At 33.3% G+C, this 18,423-nt stretch overlaps 2 protein-coding genes across 2 annotated transcripts in view; one reads left to right on the plus strand and one right to left on the minus strand.

Annotated features, from left to right (window-relative positions):
* Window positions 1–18,423, minus strand: part of LOC126882030 (trehalase-like) — an 86,871-nt gene that overhangs the window by 35,479 nt on the left and 32,969 nt on the right. Inside the window, exon 4 of the mRNA XM_050646804.1 lies at window positions 16,197–16,483. Within this exon, the coding sequence (XP_050502761.1) occupies window positions 16,197–16,483 (287 nt within the window). The remainder of the gene's footprint in view (window positions 1–16,196; window positions 16,484–18,423) is intronic.
* Window positions 14,357–14,920, plus strand: LOC126882031 (uncharacterized). Its single transcript, XM_050646806.1, has one exon. The coding sequence runs from the start codon at window positions 14,521–14,523 to the stop codon at window positions 14,785–14,787; it is 267 nt and encodes an 88-aa protein (XP_050502763.1). The 5' UTR covers window positions 14,357–14,520; the 3' UTR covers window positions 14,788–14,920.

An 18,423-nucleotide genomic window follows, 5' to 3' on the forward strand; every position in this document is an offset into this window, starting at 1 on the left:
AAAATGATGTATGCTTGAAATCTCTAGACCCAGTATAAACAAAGTTCTAGCTAATGAAAAATAGGTTCATATCCGTCAAATTGCAAAGTGAATTATTTCAACGTGAAATAATAAAAAAATCATGCACTTTTTGGATAAAAATCATTTTTTAAAGTATTTAAAAAAATATGTATATCTGTTTTTAAAAAATGTTTATAGCATCAAAAGTAAGCAAGTTACTCTGAAAATAAAGTTGATCTCTTTTTTTTTTGGTCAAAAAACTCGAAAGTGAACCCTCAATTAGCATCTTAAATCAAATTAATCATTACCGCTTCACAAGTTACTTTGCTCATGTATTATTTATATGATCTGTAAGTATCATCGGTTCAAAGAGCTTATTTAAAAAAAAAATTGGTTTTAAAGTAAATCTGTTTTAATTTTTAATTAAAAAAAAATGTTTTTTTCTAAATAACTTGAAATTTATTAATGTGACCAAAAATCACAAAGAGTAAAAAAATTTAGTTTTTGCTGTTATGAATATATTGGATTTTTTGCTTTTTTTGGAAGGCAAAAATTTGTTAAGATATGGCTGTTCTAAATTTGCATACACTCGTGATTATTGACTAGTTCATGTGCTTTTAACTACTGCCTCTTCAAAAATAAGCACTTTGAACCGATGAAACTTACAGACATAAACGACACATACACGAGTAAAACAACATTGAAGTAAAATTGATTAATTTCATTTTTGATGCTAATTAGGGGGTGACTTTCCCGAGTTTTTTGACCAAAAAAAAAAGAGATCAACTTTATTTTCAGCGTAACTTGCTTACTTTTGATGCTATAAACTTTTTTTTAAACAGATATAAGTACATATTTTTTTAAACAATTTAAAAAAGTTGTTATGATTTTTCTCCAAAAAGTGCATGATTTTTCGGTTATTTCACGTTGAAATAATTCACTTTGAAATTTGACGGATATGAACCTCTTTTTCATTAGCTAGAACTTTGTTTCTACTGGGTGTAGAGATTTCACCCGTACACCATTTTTTTCAGTTTTTAATTTGCTATATTTTTGTTCAAACTCTTTTTTTCAATAAAATACTTATTTTTTGAGTTATTTGTCAAAAACCGCCTAAAAGCGTGTCTTTTTTGTTGTTCGAAAATAACTCGACATGTATTAACTTGGTTAAAAAATGCTATAGAACAAAAGGTGCTTAGAATTAGTCGTTTTATCCATTTCCGAACTTATTTTGAACATATATTTTTTCACCCCTTATAAGGGGTGAAACTCACCCCTAGGACAAAAGCACACAGAGGCCCAATATCATTTTTATTCTTTAACATATTATCTATGTGTTTACCAAATTTCATGTCAATCCAAGCGCTGCTTTAAAATTTAAAGCGAAAACCGTGATTCAATGTATTATAAGTTGCTAGCCGTTGCTAAGGGCAACCGAAACAATAAATCACAGTCGAAACGAAAAATAAATCTCCACTACACTTTAAAAATCATTTTTAATAATAAAATGTAACTTTCTGTCAAAATAATTTTTATTTTAAGATAATATCAGTCTTTCTTTAGTCATTGACTGTGAAATAATTTCTTAATTGTTATAAATAGTCACTACGATTTAAGAAAACAAAAACAATTATCTGTGCTTCAGTTGGTCATAGAATATTTTTATTTGGTTCTGAATCTTTATTTTGGCTTCAGCAACAATAATCTGCAAGTTAGAAACTCATAGGATGTACAGGGGCGGCTTCAGTTCTAAATGTTTATAACGAAATTTGCCCCCTTATTTTCAAACCTGAAATAAGAGGTTGAAAAATGTTATACGCATTTATTTACATCAGAATATGAAAACATAAGTCTATAGAAGGAGAGTGGATCTTTGACTAACTCTGTACGATATTTTTTCAAAAAGTTATAGCCTTGGACATTTGACCTCTTGGGATAAACAAATTATAATATCTAAGCAACAAGTTCACAAATCGGGCACTTCAAATTTTTCTTATGTTTAGTATTAAAAGATATTCATTTTAAAGCCTTAAAAAATACATAAAAGTTATTTTTACAATAAATAACGCAATTGCAAAAAACGTCCATTTTGGACCTTTCGCACGCTGTTTTGCAATAACGTATTAACGAAATTAAACTTGCAGTAGCTCAAATTGTAGGTTTTCTAATTTACTACAATTTTCTATTTAAAACTTTTTCTCTAAAATGAATATCCTAAGCTGCAAAATTAAAAATCTTTAAAAATTGCAAATTTAACAAATGAAAATCGCAATTAAAAAAAAAGCGCGCAATATTTTTGGTTACATTTTAGTAGAAGTTATTCCTGGCATCGTCCTTTACAACACCTGATAGGTTTCAAAAATTCCTGAATTATATCCTGAAATCGACCTATTTTTCACCCACAGCTTGGACTATCCAGAATGTACGACAGGTGGGCGTGACGTCAGAGAATAGAGCGCATGGCTAGAGATGAGCGAGGATCTCTCTTGAGTGTTCCAGAATAACGTTATATCATTATAAGGAAGCGAATTATTAGGAGTAGTTTAGTTATAAGTTAGAATTCGTAAAGTAAACTTGTATAAATAAATAGTCGTATATAAATACGAACCGCTTGTTTCATTTAATTATTTAAAACATTACAGTGGAGTAAGATGTCTGGATAAAAGTGACTTTAAAAGGCTTTTGAACTTTATTCGTCGGGAATAATCGGAGGGGGTTAATTGATCGGTATTCGGAAATACTTTAAAAAGAACATTTGAAAAGTACGTGTGTGCCGACCAAAGAACTTGCTCATAGAACTTTCCATTAAACAGCTCCGTCAGCAGCTAAAAGAACGCGAGTTGAATGTCAGTGAACGCAGAAACGTTCCAGTTCCACTTCCAGTCAGCGGAAGAAGTAATCTTATCGAAAATAATTTATGGGAAATTCGAAAATTCGAAGCGACTTATCAAATAATTAAAGAAGTATGTAGTCAAAACAATGAGAAATTTGAAACAGTTTCTCAAAAGATCGATGAAATTTCTAGAAAAAGCGACGAGAAATTCGAGAATGTTGCCCAAAAGTTTGACGAGACTTCTCAAGTAATTAAAGAAGTTTGTAACCAGAAAAACAAAAAACTTGAAGAAGTTTGTAGACAGAAAAACGAGAAATTTGAAGAAGTTTCTAGAACAGTCGAGAAGATGCAGAAAAGTGTAGACGACAATAAAAAAATACTAGAAGAGAAGATCAAACAATAATTAGAGACTATGGTAATCAATACGAAAGTTTTACCATCAGTTAATGCAGTAGTTTTAGCCGTGGAAGAGAAGATCAAAGACTTAGAGGGCATGATAACCAATACGAAAATGCAGCCACCAGTTAATGCAGTAGCTTTAGATCCTGTAGTGAAAGAAGGACCACCGAGAGACGTGACGTCCATCAAATGAAATTCAAATTGCCACCATTTGATGGAAAGACTTCTTGGTCCATACCTTAGACAATTCGAAGCTATTACGACCGCCAATCATTGGACCGAACAAGAAAAGGCTGTTTCCTTTACGGCTGCTTTACGAGGTGATGCTGCAGATATATTAAAGTCAATTCCTAAATGTCAAGAAAAACGTTACCAGACCTTGTTCACTCATCTATAAAAACGCTATGGAGATGCCCATCTACAACAAGTATAGAAAGCACAACTGCGAAGTAGCAGTCAACGAGCAAGTGATAATCTGCAAGAATTTGAAGCAGATGTTACTCGTGTGGTGATGTTGGCTTATCTGGAGGTGCCAGACAGCGTTTTAGAAGAAATTGCGGTAGGTACCTTCGTCAATGGGTTGAAAGAGAGTGAACTACAGAAAGCTTTACGACTAGCAAGACCGACAGTTTTAGATGAAGCACTTGCTATTGCCTTGGAACACGAAGCAGCTAGCCAAGCTTCACGAAACAATCAAGTACTAACCGTGGAAAAAGGCGATAAGAGAAAAGATGAACGTTTGGAGGAAATGGTACGGATAGTGGTTCATGACACGATGCCGAAGGGACGCGTGAAGAGGGCTGGAAGAGTTCGTTCAAATACAGATGCTCCCTCGAAACGGTCATGGGGTGACAGTTGTAATCATCGGCTTGAAGTAGAAGAACAACTTTGCCCTGTGAGACGAACCACCCTAGTTAATGAGCAATGGCAGCCCCAACGGTAACAAGACGCCCAAGAAGATGATTTATGTATAAAGAGAGTATTGGATTGGATGGGTCGAGGTGAGAGACCTAGTTGGCAGAACATTAGTGCATGTAGTCCAGAAGTCAAGGCCTACTGGAGCCAATGGAATTGTCTGGTACTAAAAGATGATCTTCTGTACCGAAATTTTGAGAGTGAGTGTACAGAATCTAAGCTTCAGTTGATTGTACCTAAGAATAAAGTGTCAGAAGTATTGCGTCAGTTGCATGACGGTACATCAGGTGGACACTTTGGTATTACGAAGACTCTACAAAAGGTTCGAGAACGGATCTATTGGGTAAACTGTAAAGATGATGTAAGAAGATGGTGCCGGCAATGTGAACTGTGTGCATCCAGTAATGGTTCAGTTGGTAAAAAGAAAGCACCCATGAGACAACAGTGGCAGTCTTATGGAGTAGCAATTGACATTGCAGGTCCATTTCCAGAAACTGATGCTGGGAATACCCATGATATAACGTAGGTAATCCTATGGAAAGAGTAGCAAACCACATTCAGGTCTATTTCCAGAAACCGATGCTGGAAATAAATACATTCTGGTAGCCATGGATTATTTTACGAAATGGACCAAGGCCTGTGCATTACCAAATCAACAACATGCTACCGTTGCAGAGGTACTTGTCTAAAAACTAAGATACGACCATGATATATCAACTTTTTGTAATTTTATACGAGGTGTGTCAAAAAATATGAATTTCGCTCATGAGTATACATAGTATGTACCTTTATATTTCACAATATTTCAATTACAAGGATGCAATTGCATATTGAAACATTGTTTTTAGTTCTAAACAACTTTTTGTAATAACAATTTTCAATATTGTGGAAAATAAAGGTACTTTACTCCTGAGTGAAATTCATTTTTTTTGACATACCTCGTATAAAATTAATAAAATGTGATATCTGATGGTTGCATCTTGGGACTTAGGACTTACAGAGATTTTTATAAAGTACACCTTTTTTTCGTAAAAGTAATAAAAGAGTTATCTTATGTGTAGGAATAAATAAAAACGAAGTTAAGTATCCATAAATTTGAGAAAAGTTTGGAAAATATTTTTTTTAATTAGAAGCATATATTTCCATATTTGATCTTAGTTTTTAATTATAAATAACTTTTCATAATAAGAATTTTCGATATTCAGAGAAATAAAGGAACGAAATTCATATTTTTTTACATACGTCGTATAATGTTGATAAAATTTGATATCTAATGATTGAATCTTAGGTTTTAGAGCATGCAGAACCTTTTATGAAGAAGTTAGAATTCGTAAAGTAGACTTGTATAAACAAATACAGTCGTGTATAAATACAAACCGTTCGTTTCATTTAATTATTTAAAACATTTCAGTATTTATTGAAATTAACCTTATAGTCGGAACAAGAAGGAAGTTGGCTGGATAAAGTGCCAGCAATGCAAGAAATGGGCACATAATGCATGTGCTGGTGTAGAAGAAGACGAAGATATGTTTCTATAAGAATTTTGCAAATACTAACTTATGGTCCCATTTGTATATGTAGGTACTTAGGTATACAGCACCGGACTCCATTTTCACATTAAGGGCATAGGCACAAAATGTCACCTGTCCAAATGTTTAATGTGTTTTAAATGTATTCATTATTTTCGAATCCTGAAAAAACTAATAAGTATTTTTGAAAAATTGAAACGCAGAATGAAAGATTACGTTATTACCAAGCCCTGAAAACTTATATAATGTTTATTTTAATAAGTTACAGGGGTGAAAAAAAGAGAAAATTTAGTGCGACTTTTAATTTCAAATATCTTATTCAAAAGAAACTTTTTGGCTATTCTAAGGGACTTCTTTCGACCCTCGGTAATAATGCAGTTTTTCATTCGGCGTTTAAATTTTTTAAAACTACTTGATAGTTTTCTCAGGATTAAAAAAAATGAATACATTTAAAAGACATTGAACATTTTCACAGGCGACATTTTGCGCCTATGCCTTTAAGTTGTAGTTTTTTTAAACGTGTTACTTTATTTGCATTTTTTGTTAAGCATTATAATAATAAATGTTATTCCAAACTATGGTTAGAGTGGTGGTTTGATTACTTATAAAGTCTGCAGATGCAAGTAAAAAATACATGTATTTATAATACTCTAATTATAACAAACTGGGCTGAAAGTTGCAATGAATAACAATACTATTCAAAGTAATATGTTATTGAAAACAAATATCACTACAATACAAGCACAAACTGCAGTACACTGTAAGGCAACCTTTCTGCAAAAACACTGTCGTGGGAAGACTCTGGTAATGTTGTCCAACACATTTTCCATCCACCTTCAATTTTTTTCTTTCAGCCCCAATCCACTGGTGGCGGGAGTGCTGGGGCTGCGACCATCATTTGGGCCCAGCACAGCAGTAACTAGCCTGGTAGTTCGCTCTCTTTATTTGCTGAATGAGAGCATCTTGTGTCAGAGGAAGATTGTCGATTGCTCTACATTTCTGGCTAAACAGGTGTTTTCGTGTATCATTAACCGAATCGTGACTGCTATTACGGTCATATAACAATATGTACTACAAACCTCTCCAATGGTTTCAGCCGATCTCGTATTAGACTAAGAGCTGGAGGTCAAAAATCATCGTCATAAGTAATATGGAGTTGGTCCTGTGAAATGCGTCCATTGTATATTGATAATAATATGATCCCTTGCAGGCTGACACCTCAGTGGATACAGGAAGTAGCAATAAGGAGTGAAAGTGGTAAATTAGTGCAGTCACTGAAGGTGGATATGAGCTATTACGTCCGATTTCGTTGAACCTCTATCGATTTGCATGAAAATTGGTGAGTAGTTAGAGGATACGTGACGAAACAAAAGTGACATGGTACCAGCTTGCGTTTTTACCTTGGGCATGGATGTCACCCCTTCTCGTGGGTGAAAATTATTTGATTAACAATAACCCCAGAAATCGACAGAGGGACTTAAAATTTGTCCTCAATCAAGTTATTAAAATAAATCAACACTTTTGATTTATTAAAGATCAAAGATTTGAATTTTTCATGAACAAAAATGCATGGTGTAAAGCGGTTTTTCATACCCGTACGTGCCCGTACCCACTTGCAAAAATTAAAAAACAAGGTTATTAAAAAACAACGATATTGAATCGATCTTTGCGGCAGAATTACGAGCTATGATGAGCTCTTGAAGTGATATAGTTTCGATTTTTGAGCTCATCCCCTTCACCCCAAACAACCCTTTAATTGATTTAACTTAAGAGAAAAATTTAAGAATAAACTCTTAAATCGCGTGCATTTCGATAATTGAGCTACAACCCCTTCACAAGAAAACCACCCCATCTTCCTGGCTTAAGAGAGAGTTGTACTTAAAATGAATTAAATTAATTATTTGGCGACTACATATCGTTTAATAATTTATGAGCTCGCAAAATACGCGCATTTCAATTATTGAATTGCAATTTCTTTTGTATAGTGCAGTCACTGAAGGTAAAAACCAACTATGACCTTCTAGTTCGGTGAACCTCCATTCATGTTCACGAAAATTGGTGAATGGATAGAGGATACCTCAAAAAATATAAGTAACATGGTGCGAACTTGCGCTTTTAACTTGGAGTAGATGTCACCCCTTCTCGAGGGGTGAAAATTACTTTATTAGAAATATCCCCACAAATCGATAGAAGGACAAAGTCAAGTAAAATTTGTTATATAAAGTTATTAAAATAAATCACTACTTTTTGAGTTATTAAAGATCAAATATGTTTTTAATCTATTTTGATTTTTCATAAATAACTCAAAAACTGTAAGTTTTTACAAAAAAAATTTTATTACCAAAATTGAAGCTAATAACAAATTGAATAAATTACTTACTTGAAAAACCTTTTAATATTAATTTAAAGTTAGTTATAGGTAATTGAATATATATATTTTTTTCTGTGAGTACTCAAATCTAAGGATCCAAGCTTAAATAACGGAAAACAATGCATTTTATAACAAATACTTACTAAATACTTGTAAAAGTACTTAGAAATATCTATCAAATGAGCTCCAGAAGCAGTTGATAGCATCAAAATTTATACTCAAAAATTTTTTCCAAAAAAAATGTTAGAACTATTGTTTTTTTGGAATACTACCTCTGGTAATTTTTATGATATCAGGCACATCCAACTATTTGAAAGGTAATTTCAAGAGTTATAAAACTGTAGTACATTTAGGGCCAGGGCCAGTAGGTACTTTATGTTTCGGTTAAAGATCGGTTAGCTAACAGGGGTTTAATCGGGACAGAAAAGTACCTCTTAGAGCTCTTGCTCTAAGAGGCTCTATTGTAATAAATGCAACTATAATTATTATTATAATTATTTATTATTATAATAATAAGTATAATTGCGTTTATGTCTATGTTATGCATATACATTTCTGTCCCGATTAAACCCCGGTTAGCTAACCGAAGTTTAACTGGGACATAAAGTACCGGTCTTTAATCTTTTAAATACTTTTACCATGACCATGGGGGAGAAATACTTCATTCTACTTCCATCTTCCAACAATGTAGAATTTTACCACACCCGGCACTCAAATTTATCTGTTTGTCCCTTGTTTAGTATATTTTGTTCGTAGTTATATGTTAATTTAAGTTGCCAGCTATCTGATAAATATCATAATAAATGACATTCGAGAATACCTTTATTTTATTGACGAAATGTCCCTGAAGATGCTCTAGGAGGGAAAGTATACTCGGGCAAGATTTAATAAAACTCGGTGCTCGATATCTGCCTTTCACTTTGTAAAGTTTCTATTTTGGTTATTTTCATTCATACAGAAATAACGAGACAAGTAAAATCTTTGCTAATAAAAAACTCTAATTGCCTTTTCTATCATTTTTTACATGTATCGAGTATTGTTGGAGTTATTATCGAAAGAAAATGGCGTATTTTTATTTTTCACTATTTCCTAAAAAAATCTAAAGGGTCATCTTATTTTCATTGTAACTTGCTTAAATAACCCCGCAGAAACCTTATGGGAAATGGCTCTCTGTCAAATGCTCTGAAACTTTGGGTTCTGGGAGTCCTTAATGTGTAGAATAAAAGACTCAATGGGCGCGTAGCTCCAAAAAATCATGGTTTTAATATATAAGCCTCTGAAGTTATAGGTACAGTGAGGACGTTTGAGTTGGGATAAATTCATTTTCCCGAGAATGGGCGACTCTGGAGATAAATTAAGAATCAGGTCGATTTTTATTTTTAAATTATATTTTTTGGCATATATACCATACTAGTGACGTCATCCATCTGGGCGTAATGACGCAATGGATTGATTTTTTAAATAAGACTATGGATTGTGTGATAGCTCATTTGAAAGGTTATTCAATTCTCTATTCACTAATATAAACATAAACATAATTATTTATACAGGGTGCTCAAAAAATTTTTTTAATTAAATTAATTGAGACAAAAAGAAGAATGTATATAATTTATTTAATTTAAAATACATTTTACTGTTGTCTGAAAACAGGAAAAATATTTACTTGATAAATAAATATTGTTTTTCGCTTAAATTCAATATTAAAGCTCTCACCCACCTGCCTCTTAGCAGTTTGAACATTTAATTTAAGCGAAAAGCAATGTTTATTTTTCAAATGATCAATTTTTCTGTTTTCTGACAGCAGTAAAATGTTTTTCGAATTTAATAAATAATATACATTCTTCTTTTTGTCTCAATTAATTTAATTTAAAAAAATTAGGGCACTCGTGGGAGTGCCGACAGAAGTGAAAACTTCTTACGAAGCAAGCCCCTTCGGGTACACACTCTATCCCTCCTCCAACCATTATAACTTCAGTCGAACTTATACGCAATTCAACCTATAGTATATAAATTACTAATATCTGCCGTGTCGATAATGATCGCGAGTTCAATGCTTTTTCCCCATCCAAAGAGAAGTGATATACCTGCATTATATACCCATACTATTTATATATACATACATATAATACATAAACGTACATAATTTATTTCGGCGAAGGGATGACGGTCACGAATTTAATGCTTTTTCCCCATCCAGAAAGTGCACAAAATCGCTACAGAAGTTTTCACTTAAAAAATACTTTAAGCACTACTACTTTAAACACTTATAATGATTGGAGTAGGGACCGTGTGGCCCCTTGAGCGCTTGCTTCGCAAGCTCTTTCGGGTACACACTCTATTCTTCATACAACCATTATAACTTCGTTCGAACTTATACATACGCATTTCAACCTATAGTATAATAAATTACTAATATCTCGCCGTAGCGATGACGGTTGCAAATTCAATGCTTTTTCTCACTCCAAAAAGAAGTTTTATACCTATATTATACACGCGTTGCGTGCGTCCTATACTATTTATATATACATACACCTAATATGTAGGTACCACAAACGCGAAAATTTCAAACCAATAAGCCTGTTGCCACATCCGTACAGAATGCTTACCAAAATAATTACTAACAGGCTATCAAATAAATTCGATAGTTACCAGCCTGTTGACACAGTACCATAGAACACCTACAGACAATAACGACACTTATCGAACAGTGCAACGAATACAATGAACCTCTTCATTTGGCATTTGTGGATTACAATAATGAATTCCATTCCATAGAACTCTGGGCCGCATTAAAAGGAACGAATAACGCAAGGATTGATTCTAGATATAGAATACTCCTTTATATACATATACGACAATGCAACAATGCAAGTAAATGTATCAGAAGGTCTAACAACAAGCAAAATAAGAACGGAGAGAGAAGTTACACAGAGGACAAAAACAAATAAAACAAAAGTGATGGTAAATCAATATATCACAATCGACTTAGATGGAAGTGATATCGAAAGTGTCGAAAAGTATATATACCTAGGTCACACGATCAAACTAGACAAACAGAATCAAACGGCAGAAATAACTAGAAGAATCCGAGTGACTTGGGCAGCAGTAGCAAGACTCAGTGATGTGTTGAAGAACAAAAAGATACCAATAAATCTAAAGAAAAGGGTATTCAACAGTTGTATTCTACCAATTATGATGTATAGAATGGAGACGATGACACTTACAGAGGTATCAGCCAATAGATTGAAAACGACACAGAGGGCGATCAAACGCGCTATGTTAGGGGTATCTCTGAGGGAACATAATATACAAAATGAGGACGTGCGGAACAGGACGAAAGTGGAATATGTAATTGGAAGAATTGAAATGCAAATGAAACGGACCTGGGTAGGACACTTGGCACGACAAAACATCGAAACGTGGACGAGAAACATTGTACATTGGAGACCACGCGAGCACAGTCGTAGTAGAGGAAGACCAAAAAACGATGGCTAGACGACATCAAAGCAAAAATGGGGAGAAACTGGCACCAAATAGCACAAAACAGAAAAGAATGGAGAACTCATGGGAAGGACTTTGTCCATGAGTGGATGCAAACAGACTGAAGAAGAAGATAATATATATACATACAAAATTTATTTCGACTAAACGATGACGGTCGCGAAATTAATTCTTTATCCCCGTCCAAAAATAGGTGTTATACCAATATTATATACGCGTTGCGTGTCTTCTACACTATTTATAGCGATAACGGTCGCAATGACGGTCGCGAATTCATTGCTTTTTTCCCATCTAAAAAGTGCACAACGTCCTTAAAGAAGTTTTCACTTCAATAATCTTACTATTATTTTACGTACATTATAATAATATACGTACAAAATTTATTTCGTCGAAGCGATGACGGTCGCGATGACAGTCGCGAAATCAATCCTTTCTCCCCATCCTAAAATAGATTAATACATTTATTTTAAATTTAAATACTTCTACACAATTTATATATACATACACATAATAAATATATGTACAAAATTTATTTCGCCAAAGAGATGACGGTCGCGATGATGGTCGCCAAAAAAATCCTTTTTCCCCATCCAAAAATAGGTTTTACATTTATTTTAAATTTAAATACTTCTATACAATTTATATATACATACACATAATGTATATACGTACAAAATTTATTTAGCCGAAGAGATAACGGTCGCGATGACGGTCGCGAAATAAATCCTTTTTCCCCATCTTAAAATATGTTTTATATTTATTTTAAATATTAATACCTCTACACAATTTATATATACATACACATAATATATAGCATAAGGGATGACGGTCGCAATGATGGTCACGATGAAGGTCGCGATGACGGTCGCGAATTCAATGCTTTTCCCCTATCCAAAAAGTGCACAAAGTCCCTAAAGAAGTTTTCACTTCAAAAATTTTTGGGCACCCTGTATAAATAATTATGTTAATAAAAAATGAATAACCATTTTCAATTTCGTTGCAAAACGAAAATACAGCCGCACCATATTCTAGTCCAATCAGAGAGTGCAGCAAGCACCTCTACCGGTTTCGAAACTTATTAGTCTCTCATCAGGAGGCACATATGCTGCTCTCCCTGATCCAACCAAAAGTCCCGGATTATGTTAATGTTTATATTAGTGAATAGAGAATTGTATAACCTTTCAAATGAGCTATCACACGACCCCTAATCTTGTTTAAAAAAATCATCGATTGCGTCGTTACTTCCAGATGGATGACGTCACTAGTATGATATATATGCCAAAAAATTATAATTTAAAAATCAAAATCGACCTAATTCGCAATTTATCTCCAGTTCTCCAGAGTCGCCCATTCTCGAGAAAATGAATTTATTCCAACTCAAACGTCCTCATTGTACCTATAACTTCAGAGGCTTATATCTTAAAACCATGATTTTTTAGAGCTACGCGCCCATTAACTGTTTTGTTCTATACATTAAGGACTTCCAGAACCCAAAGTTTCAGAGCATTTGACAGAGAGCCATTTTCCATAAGGTTTCTGCGGGGTCCTTTGATGATTGATATTAACTTCGTCCGTAGCTCACCTGTTAAGTATTTCGACAGTATATTGTACTTTGACAAGCGTATATTAAATTAATATGAAAGGCCAGGGGAAAGAACGATGAATGTCTATCTGGAAGCATTTTCAGTAAAATGAGAAATAAAGTTACCTAAATCTTGTGACGTGTTTTTAAGACGATTCTCATCGTTATTTCCTTTGGCCATTCACAGGTTGATAATACTCTTTCTAAGCTAAAAGATTGCACAAAAATCGCAAAATAACAAAAAATTGACATCAAGTATATTCAAATGGGAAATAAGCCACAATTTTACCTAAAAATGATTTTATTAACGTTTCGACGCCCAAGTCGGGTGTCGTTGTCAAAATACAAAATAATTTATATATATTTATTATTTATATTATTTTTTATATAATTTTATATTATTATTTATATTATTTATTATATATATATTTATATATATATATATATATATATATATATATATATATATATATATATATATATATATATATATCATTATTTTGTATTTTGACAACGACACCCGACTTGGGCGTCGAAACGTTAATAAAATCATTTTTAGGTAAAATTGTGGCTTATTTCCCATTTGAATATACTTGATTATAAAAATGCCACAAGAAAATAGCTTCAGAACAACATTAAAAAATTGACATTCATCGTTTTTCCATCTGACCCTTCATATATTTTATAAAATGCATCGTTTTCCCGTTAATTGTGCTTGAATAATAATTAGATTTGAGTACCTACTCGCCGAAAAATAAAATACATTTAATTACCTATAGCTCACTTTGAATTAATAATAAAAGGTTTTTCAAAGCTTCAATTTTAATAATGATAACTTTTTTGTAAAAACTTACAGTTTTTGATTGATTTACGAAAAACTTTGATCAAAAATTAAATTTTTGTGGATTTATTTCCAAAGACGCCCATTTATGAAAAATAAATTTATTCCAACCTTTACGTGCTCACTGCATAATTTTGAATGCCCTTCATTTTTGTAAAAAGTAAAATTTGAGATGACCTCATATCTAAATTTGAACCTTTATGTGGTGTAGTAAATGAATGTTGTTAAAATTATATGCTTCTATCATTAAATGCACAATTCTTATAGGTAATATAATTTGTACTAATCTACCATACTACCACAGCTATTACCATGTCAAAATATTTTTAATAGATAATGATGTCTTGTTTAAGATAACTGTACATTTGATTAGCTCATAGGTTTTTCATTGGTACAATTTTTTAAAAATGTAACTTATGTTTTTGATGTTTCAGCTATTCAACTATGGTGAATTACAGATGTTATGTATGTACGCAATAAATAGGTTCTTGTTCTTAACTTGTGAAGGCATTTTAATTAAAAGTAATTGATATACCATAAATATTGCTTATGGCTACTGTCAGGTATGAATATGTAGTCGTTAGAGGGAAGTTCAATGAGGGCCGTATGAGTATAGTTTCTATCCCAGATGATTCAGAAGCTAAAATGTTGAAGAAACAATTTTCAGGCCACCATTTATCAACGTACAAAGGCATGATACGATTAACCAAACAGCCTGGTGAAGTAGTGAATTATTTAGGTCGACTTGGCTATAAAGTAATAAGTACTACAAATACAGAAGGTGAGGTTGTTTGGACAATGCAGAAGGAGATCTAATTGCCAATTGCCAAGATAGGTATTATTGTTCAGTTTGATTTATACCGAAGTGTTCTAGATAAGTTGTTATTTTGTACCCATCTTATTGCATTTTATATAATATTCCACAACAAAATATATTAATTTGTATTTATTTCAATTGTTGTAAATATTAGATACTATAATAATTAATGTAGAAGATGAGTCTTTTCTTGTCTAAGCAAAAAATGCATGGCTTTTTAAATTGTTAAACACTGGCTTCTTTACGTTCAGACCGGAACAGTGAAATTCGGCAATAGTGAATAGGATCTAATAAATTAGAGAAAGTCTACTCGTACTCTGGTTTCTTGATCAAAACAGGTGATTTTTTATTGTTTTAGTTCCTGTATTGGCTGTATTAGGTACCTATTGCTAAAAAGTATCCTCCGATTTCTATTAGAATTTACCTCCCTAAACCAGGAAGGTCTTTTTACAATCCTACCAGGGCGTTAATTTTATTAGGTTCAGTAGTACAATATTATTAATTTGCACAATTTAATTAGTTGAAGGAATGTTTGTAATATGTATTATCAGAACTTGACACTAAAGTCTAACAAAGATGAATTCTTTCTGTAAATATGGCCAAAATTATCTCTTACCTATGCTTTCACCTTTAAAGTCACTTCTAACCAGAGAATATTTATTGTAATCCTTTGCAGTTTTACTCCTCTGTTCTCTAAATCTATTTAGATAAACTATGGGTTTTGTTAAACAGAACTTTTTAGATACCTACTGGAATAATAGATCCCGATTATTGAGAGGCTCAGATGAAGATAAATCGATTTCTGTCAAAGATGTTCTGTATTCTATTAATGCTTTGTGTATATGCTCGCCAGTCATTACATTTTCTAAGCATGTTTTTACAAATTCCCACCCCACTGCTCTCTATCAACTATGGGTTTCGTTAAACAGAACTTTTTAGATACCTACTGGAATAATAGTTCTCATTAGATCCCGATTATTGAGAAGCTCAGATGAAGATAAATCGATTCCTGTCAAAGATGTTCTGTATTCTATTAATGTTTTGTGTATATGCTCGCCAGAGTCATTACATTTTCTAAGCATGTTTTTACAAATCCCCACTGCTCTCTCTGTCAGTTCGTTAAACTGTGAATATCCGTATATACTATATTTTAACATTATAATCTTTTGCTTAATAAAAATTATAGTTTTGCGGAAACAACATAACCGCGCTATAGCTACAAATTTAATAATTATTGTGCGTGAGGAAACGCGTCCAACCTATATTCTGAAAATTTTCAGACAGAAAGTGATAGATAGACTCGCTCAAACGAAGCAGTTAAAACCATTTTTAAGACTATTGTGTTCAATTAAAAAAAAAAAGACGGTGTACTGGGTACTATACGTAATATTTAAACTAAATTAGTTACCATGTACCGTCCTCTTCATGCCACAAAATTTGAGTGATAGATTCTCTCCATTTCTCCATCAGATCTTGGTAAAACTTAGCCTGTTCCGTATTTTGTAGAATAAGATAGAATTTATACATTACTCTAAATGCCTTGTATAGAAAAGCATTTAAATCGACAGGGACATTTCTTCTTGTGCTAATAAACGTAAGGTTTCCTGCCGGTCTGTCAAAATGATCAAAAATCCAGCGACTGCTGAAGTCCCATCCACTTTCCGCTCCACTTTTTAGGTCTGTGTAGCATTCGTACTAAAACATTTTTAATATTATATTATATTGTTGAATGTTGAGGTGCGTACTGACTAGCTTTCGAACAAACCAAACAAACCGAACGAGCCAAGCGCGCACAAACAAGCAAATTCTCAGGTTATTCGAGGTGTTGGTTTTATTCGATACGTTTCCATGTTCTGTTCATTTTATTTAAGGGTTCGTCTGACCATGGAAGCAGAGAATGTGGTTATAACCGATGGAGCTTTTGTCTCTTATGCAATTTATTACAAATAAAAGAAATTATAAAAAACATCGCGCACACACACGAAGCAAGAGTACCAAGCATAATCAGTCAAAGAACGCACGCACCCCAGGACAAAACTAGACTCAACCAGGTAAGACTTCAACTCAAAACTCATAAAACAACTACAAAAACGATGAGGTTAAAGAATATTTTAGAAATCTGTCAGCAGCACAAAGTAAAGACTATTCTCTATAGAAGTCTACTAAAAATTTTAAACGACTTCAATCAACCAACACTCACATTCGCGCAGAAAACGGCGAATGGGCCAAAAGCAATAAAGTAAAATCAGAAGTGTTTGCGAAATATCTCACAAACGTCTTCCAACCTTTCCCAGATGAGAATAATCAAAACTTTGAAGCATCCATACACCAGTTTTTAGAATTTCCATACCAGCTATAACTCGTAGAAAGTCGTAAAAATTATACTACATAATTCCCAAACTAGGTAAGTCTCTGGAAGAAGTCAAATCATATCGACCCATAAGTTTACCCTGCCCACCAGTTTGAATTCAAATCCCAACATGCAACCATATAACAGGTTCATCAAATATGCAGAACTGTGAATCCAGCATTGGAAGACAAAATGTACTGTACTGCCTCCTTTCTAGACATCTCACAAGCATTCGATAAAGTCTGGCATACAGGCCTTCTACACGAATTAAAAAGAATGCTTACTCTCACTCTTACTACTACTACTCACTCTACTCTTAATAATTTTAAAATCCTACCTGCATAACCGTTACTTTTTTGTACAACATAGAGATGAGTGCACGACACTATTTCCACTTGTATCCGGAGTCCCACAGGGCAGTGTCTTGGGGCCAGTGTTGTACCTATTGTACACAGCGGACTTACCAACAAACTTGCAAACCACGACAGCTACATATACATATGACCCACGGATAGCTTCTCAACTTCTGGAATCTAGTCTCAACAAAATGCAAACTTGTCTAAAACGGTGGCGTTTTCAAGTAAATGAAACAAATTCGGTTCATAGTACCTTCACAAACCGTAAAGGTCACTGTCCGCCTGTAGGTATATATCAACAACCACCAACTAAACCAGCAAGGTAACAGGAACCAAAAATTAAACTGGAGAACACACATTTTTATGAAACGTAAACAATTGGTTTTAAATTACACAATCTATACTGGCTGATTGGTCACAAATCATCACATCCAATTAAAAATAAAGTACCTGCTTGTCTATAAAGCAATCCTGAAGTCAATATGGAGTTACGGAATCCAACTTTATGGTACTGCATCAAACTCCAATATTGAAATCTTGGAGAGGTTTAGTCAAAGGTTCTTCGAATGCCCCATGGTATGTTTCGAATGTCCCATGGTATGTTGCAAATAATACTATTAGACGCGACCTAGAAATTACAACAATAAAAGAAGAAATCAGTAACTTCTCTCAGAAATACGAAGACAGCCCGACACAATACCCCAATGTACTAGCGAGGAACCTATAGGGCTTTTCATTCACAGTCATTTGTTTCGAGCTTCTGTCATATGTCGTATAATATTAGTTATAGTTATATACAGATTATACAACATATGACAGAAGCTCGAAACAAATGACAATCGATGAAAAGCCCTATTGAGAGAATCAGTTAGACGCAGAATGAGACGGAAAACTCCCAGTGAGTTACCATTAAGATTCTAATTATGTGT

Source organism: Diabrotica virgifera, chromosome 3, assembly GCF_917563875.1.
Source record: "Diabrotica virgifera virgifera chromosome 3, PGI_DIABVI_V3a".
Lineage (NCBI taxonomy): Eukaryota > Metazoa > Arthropoda > Insecta > Coleoptera > Chrysomelidae > Diabrotica > Diabrotica virgifera.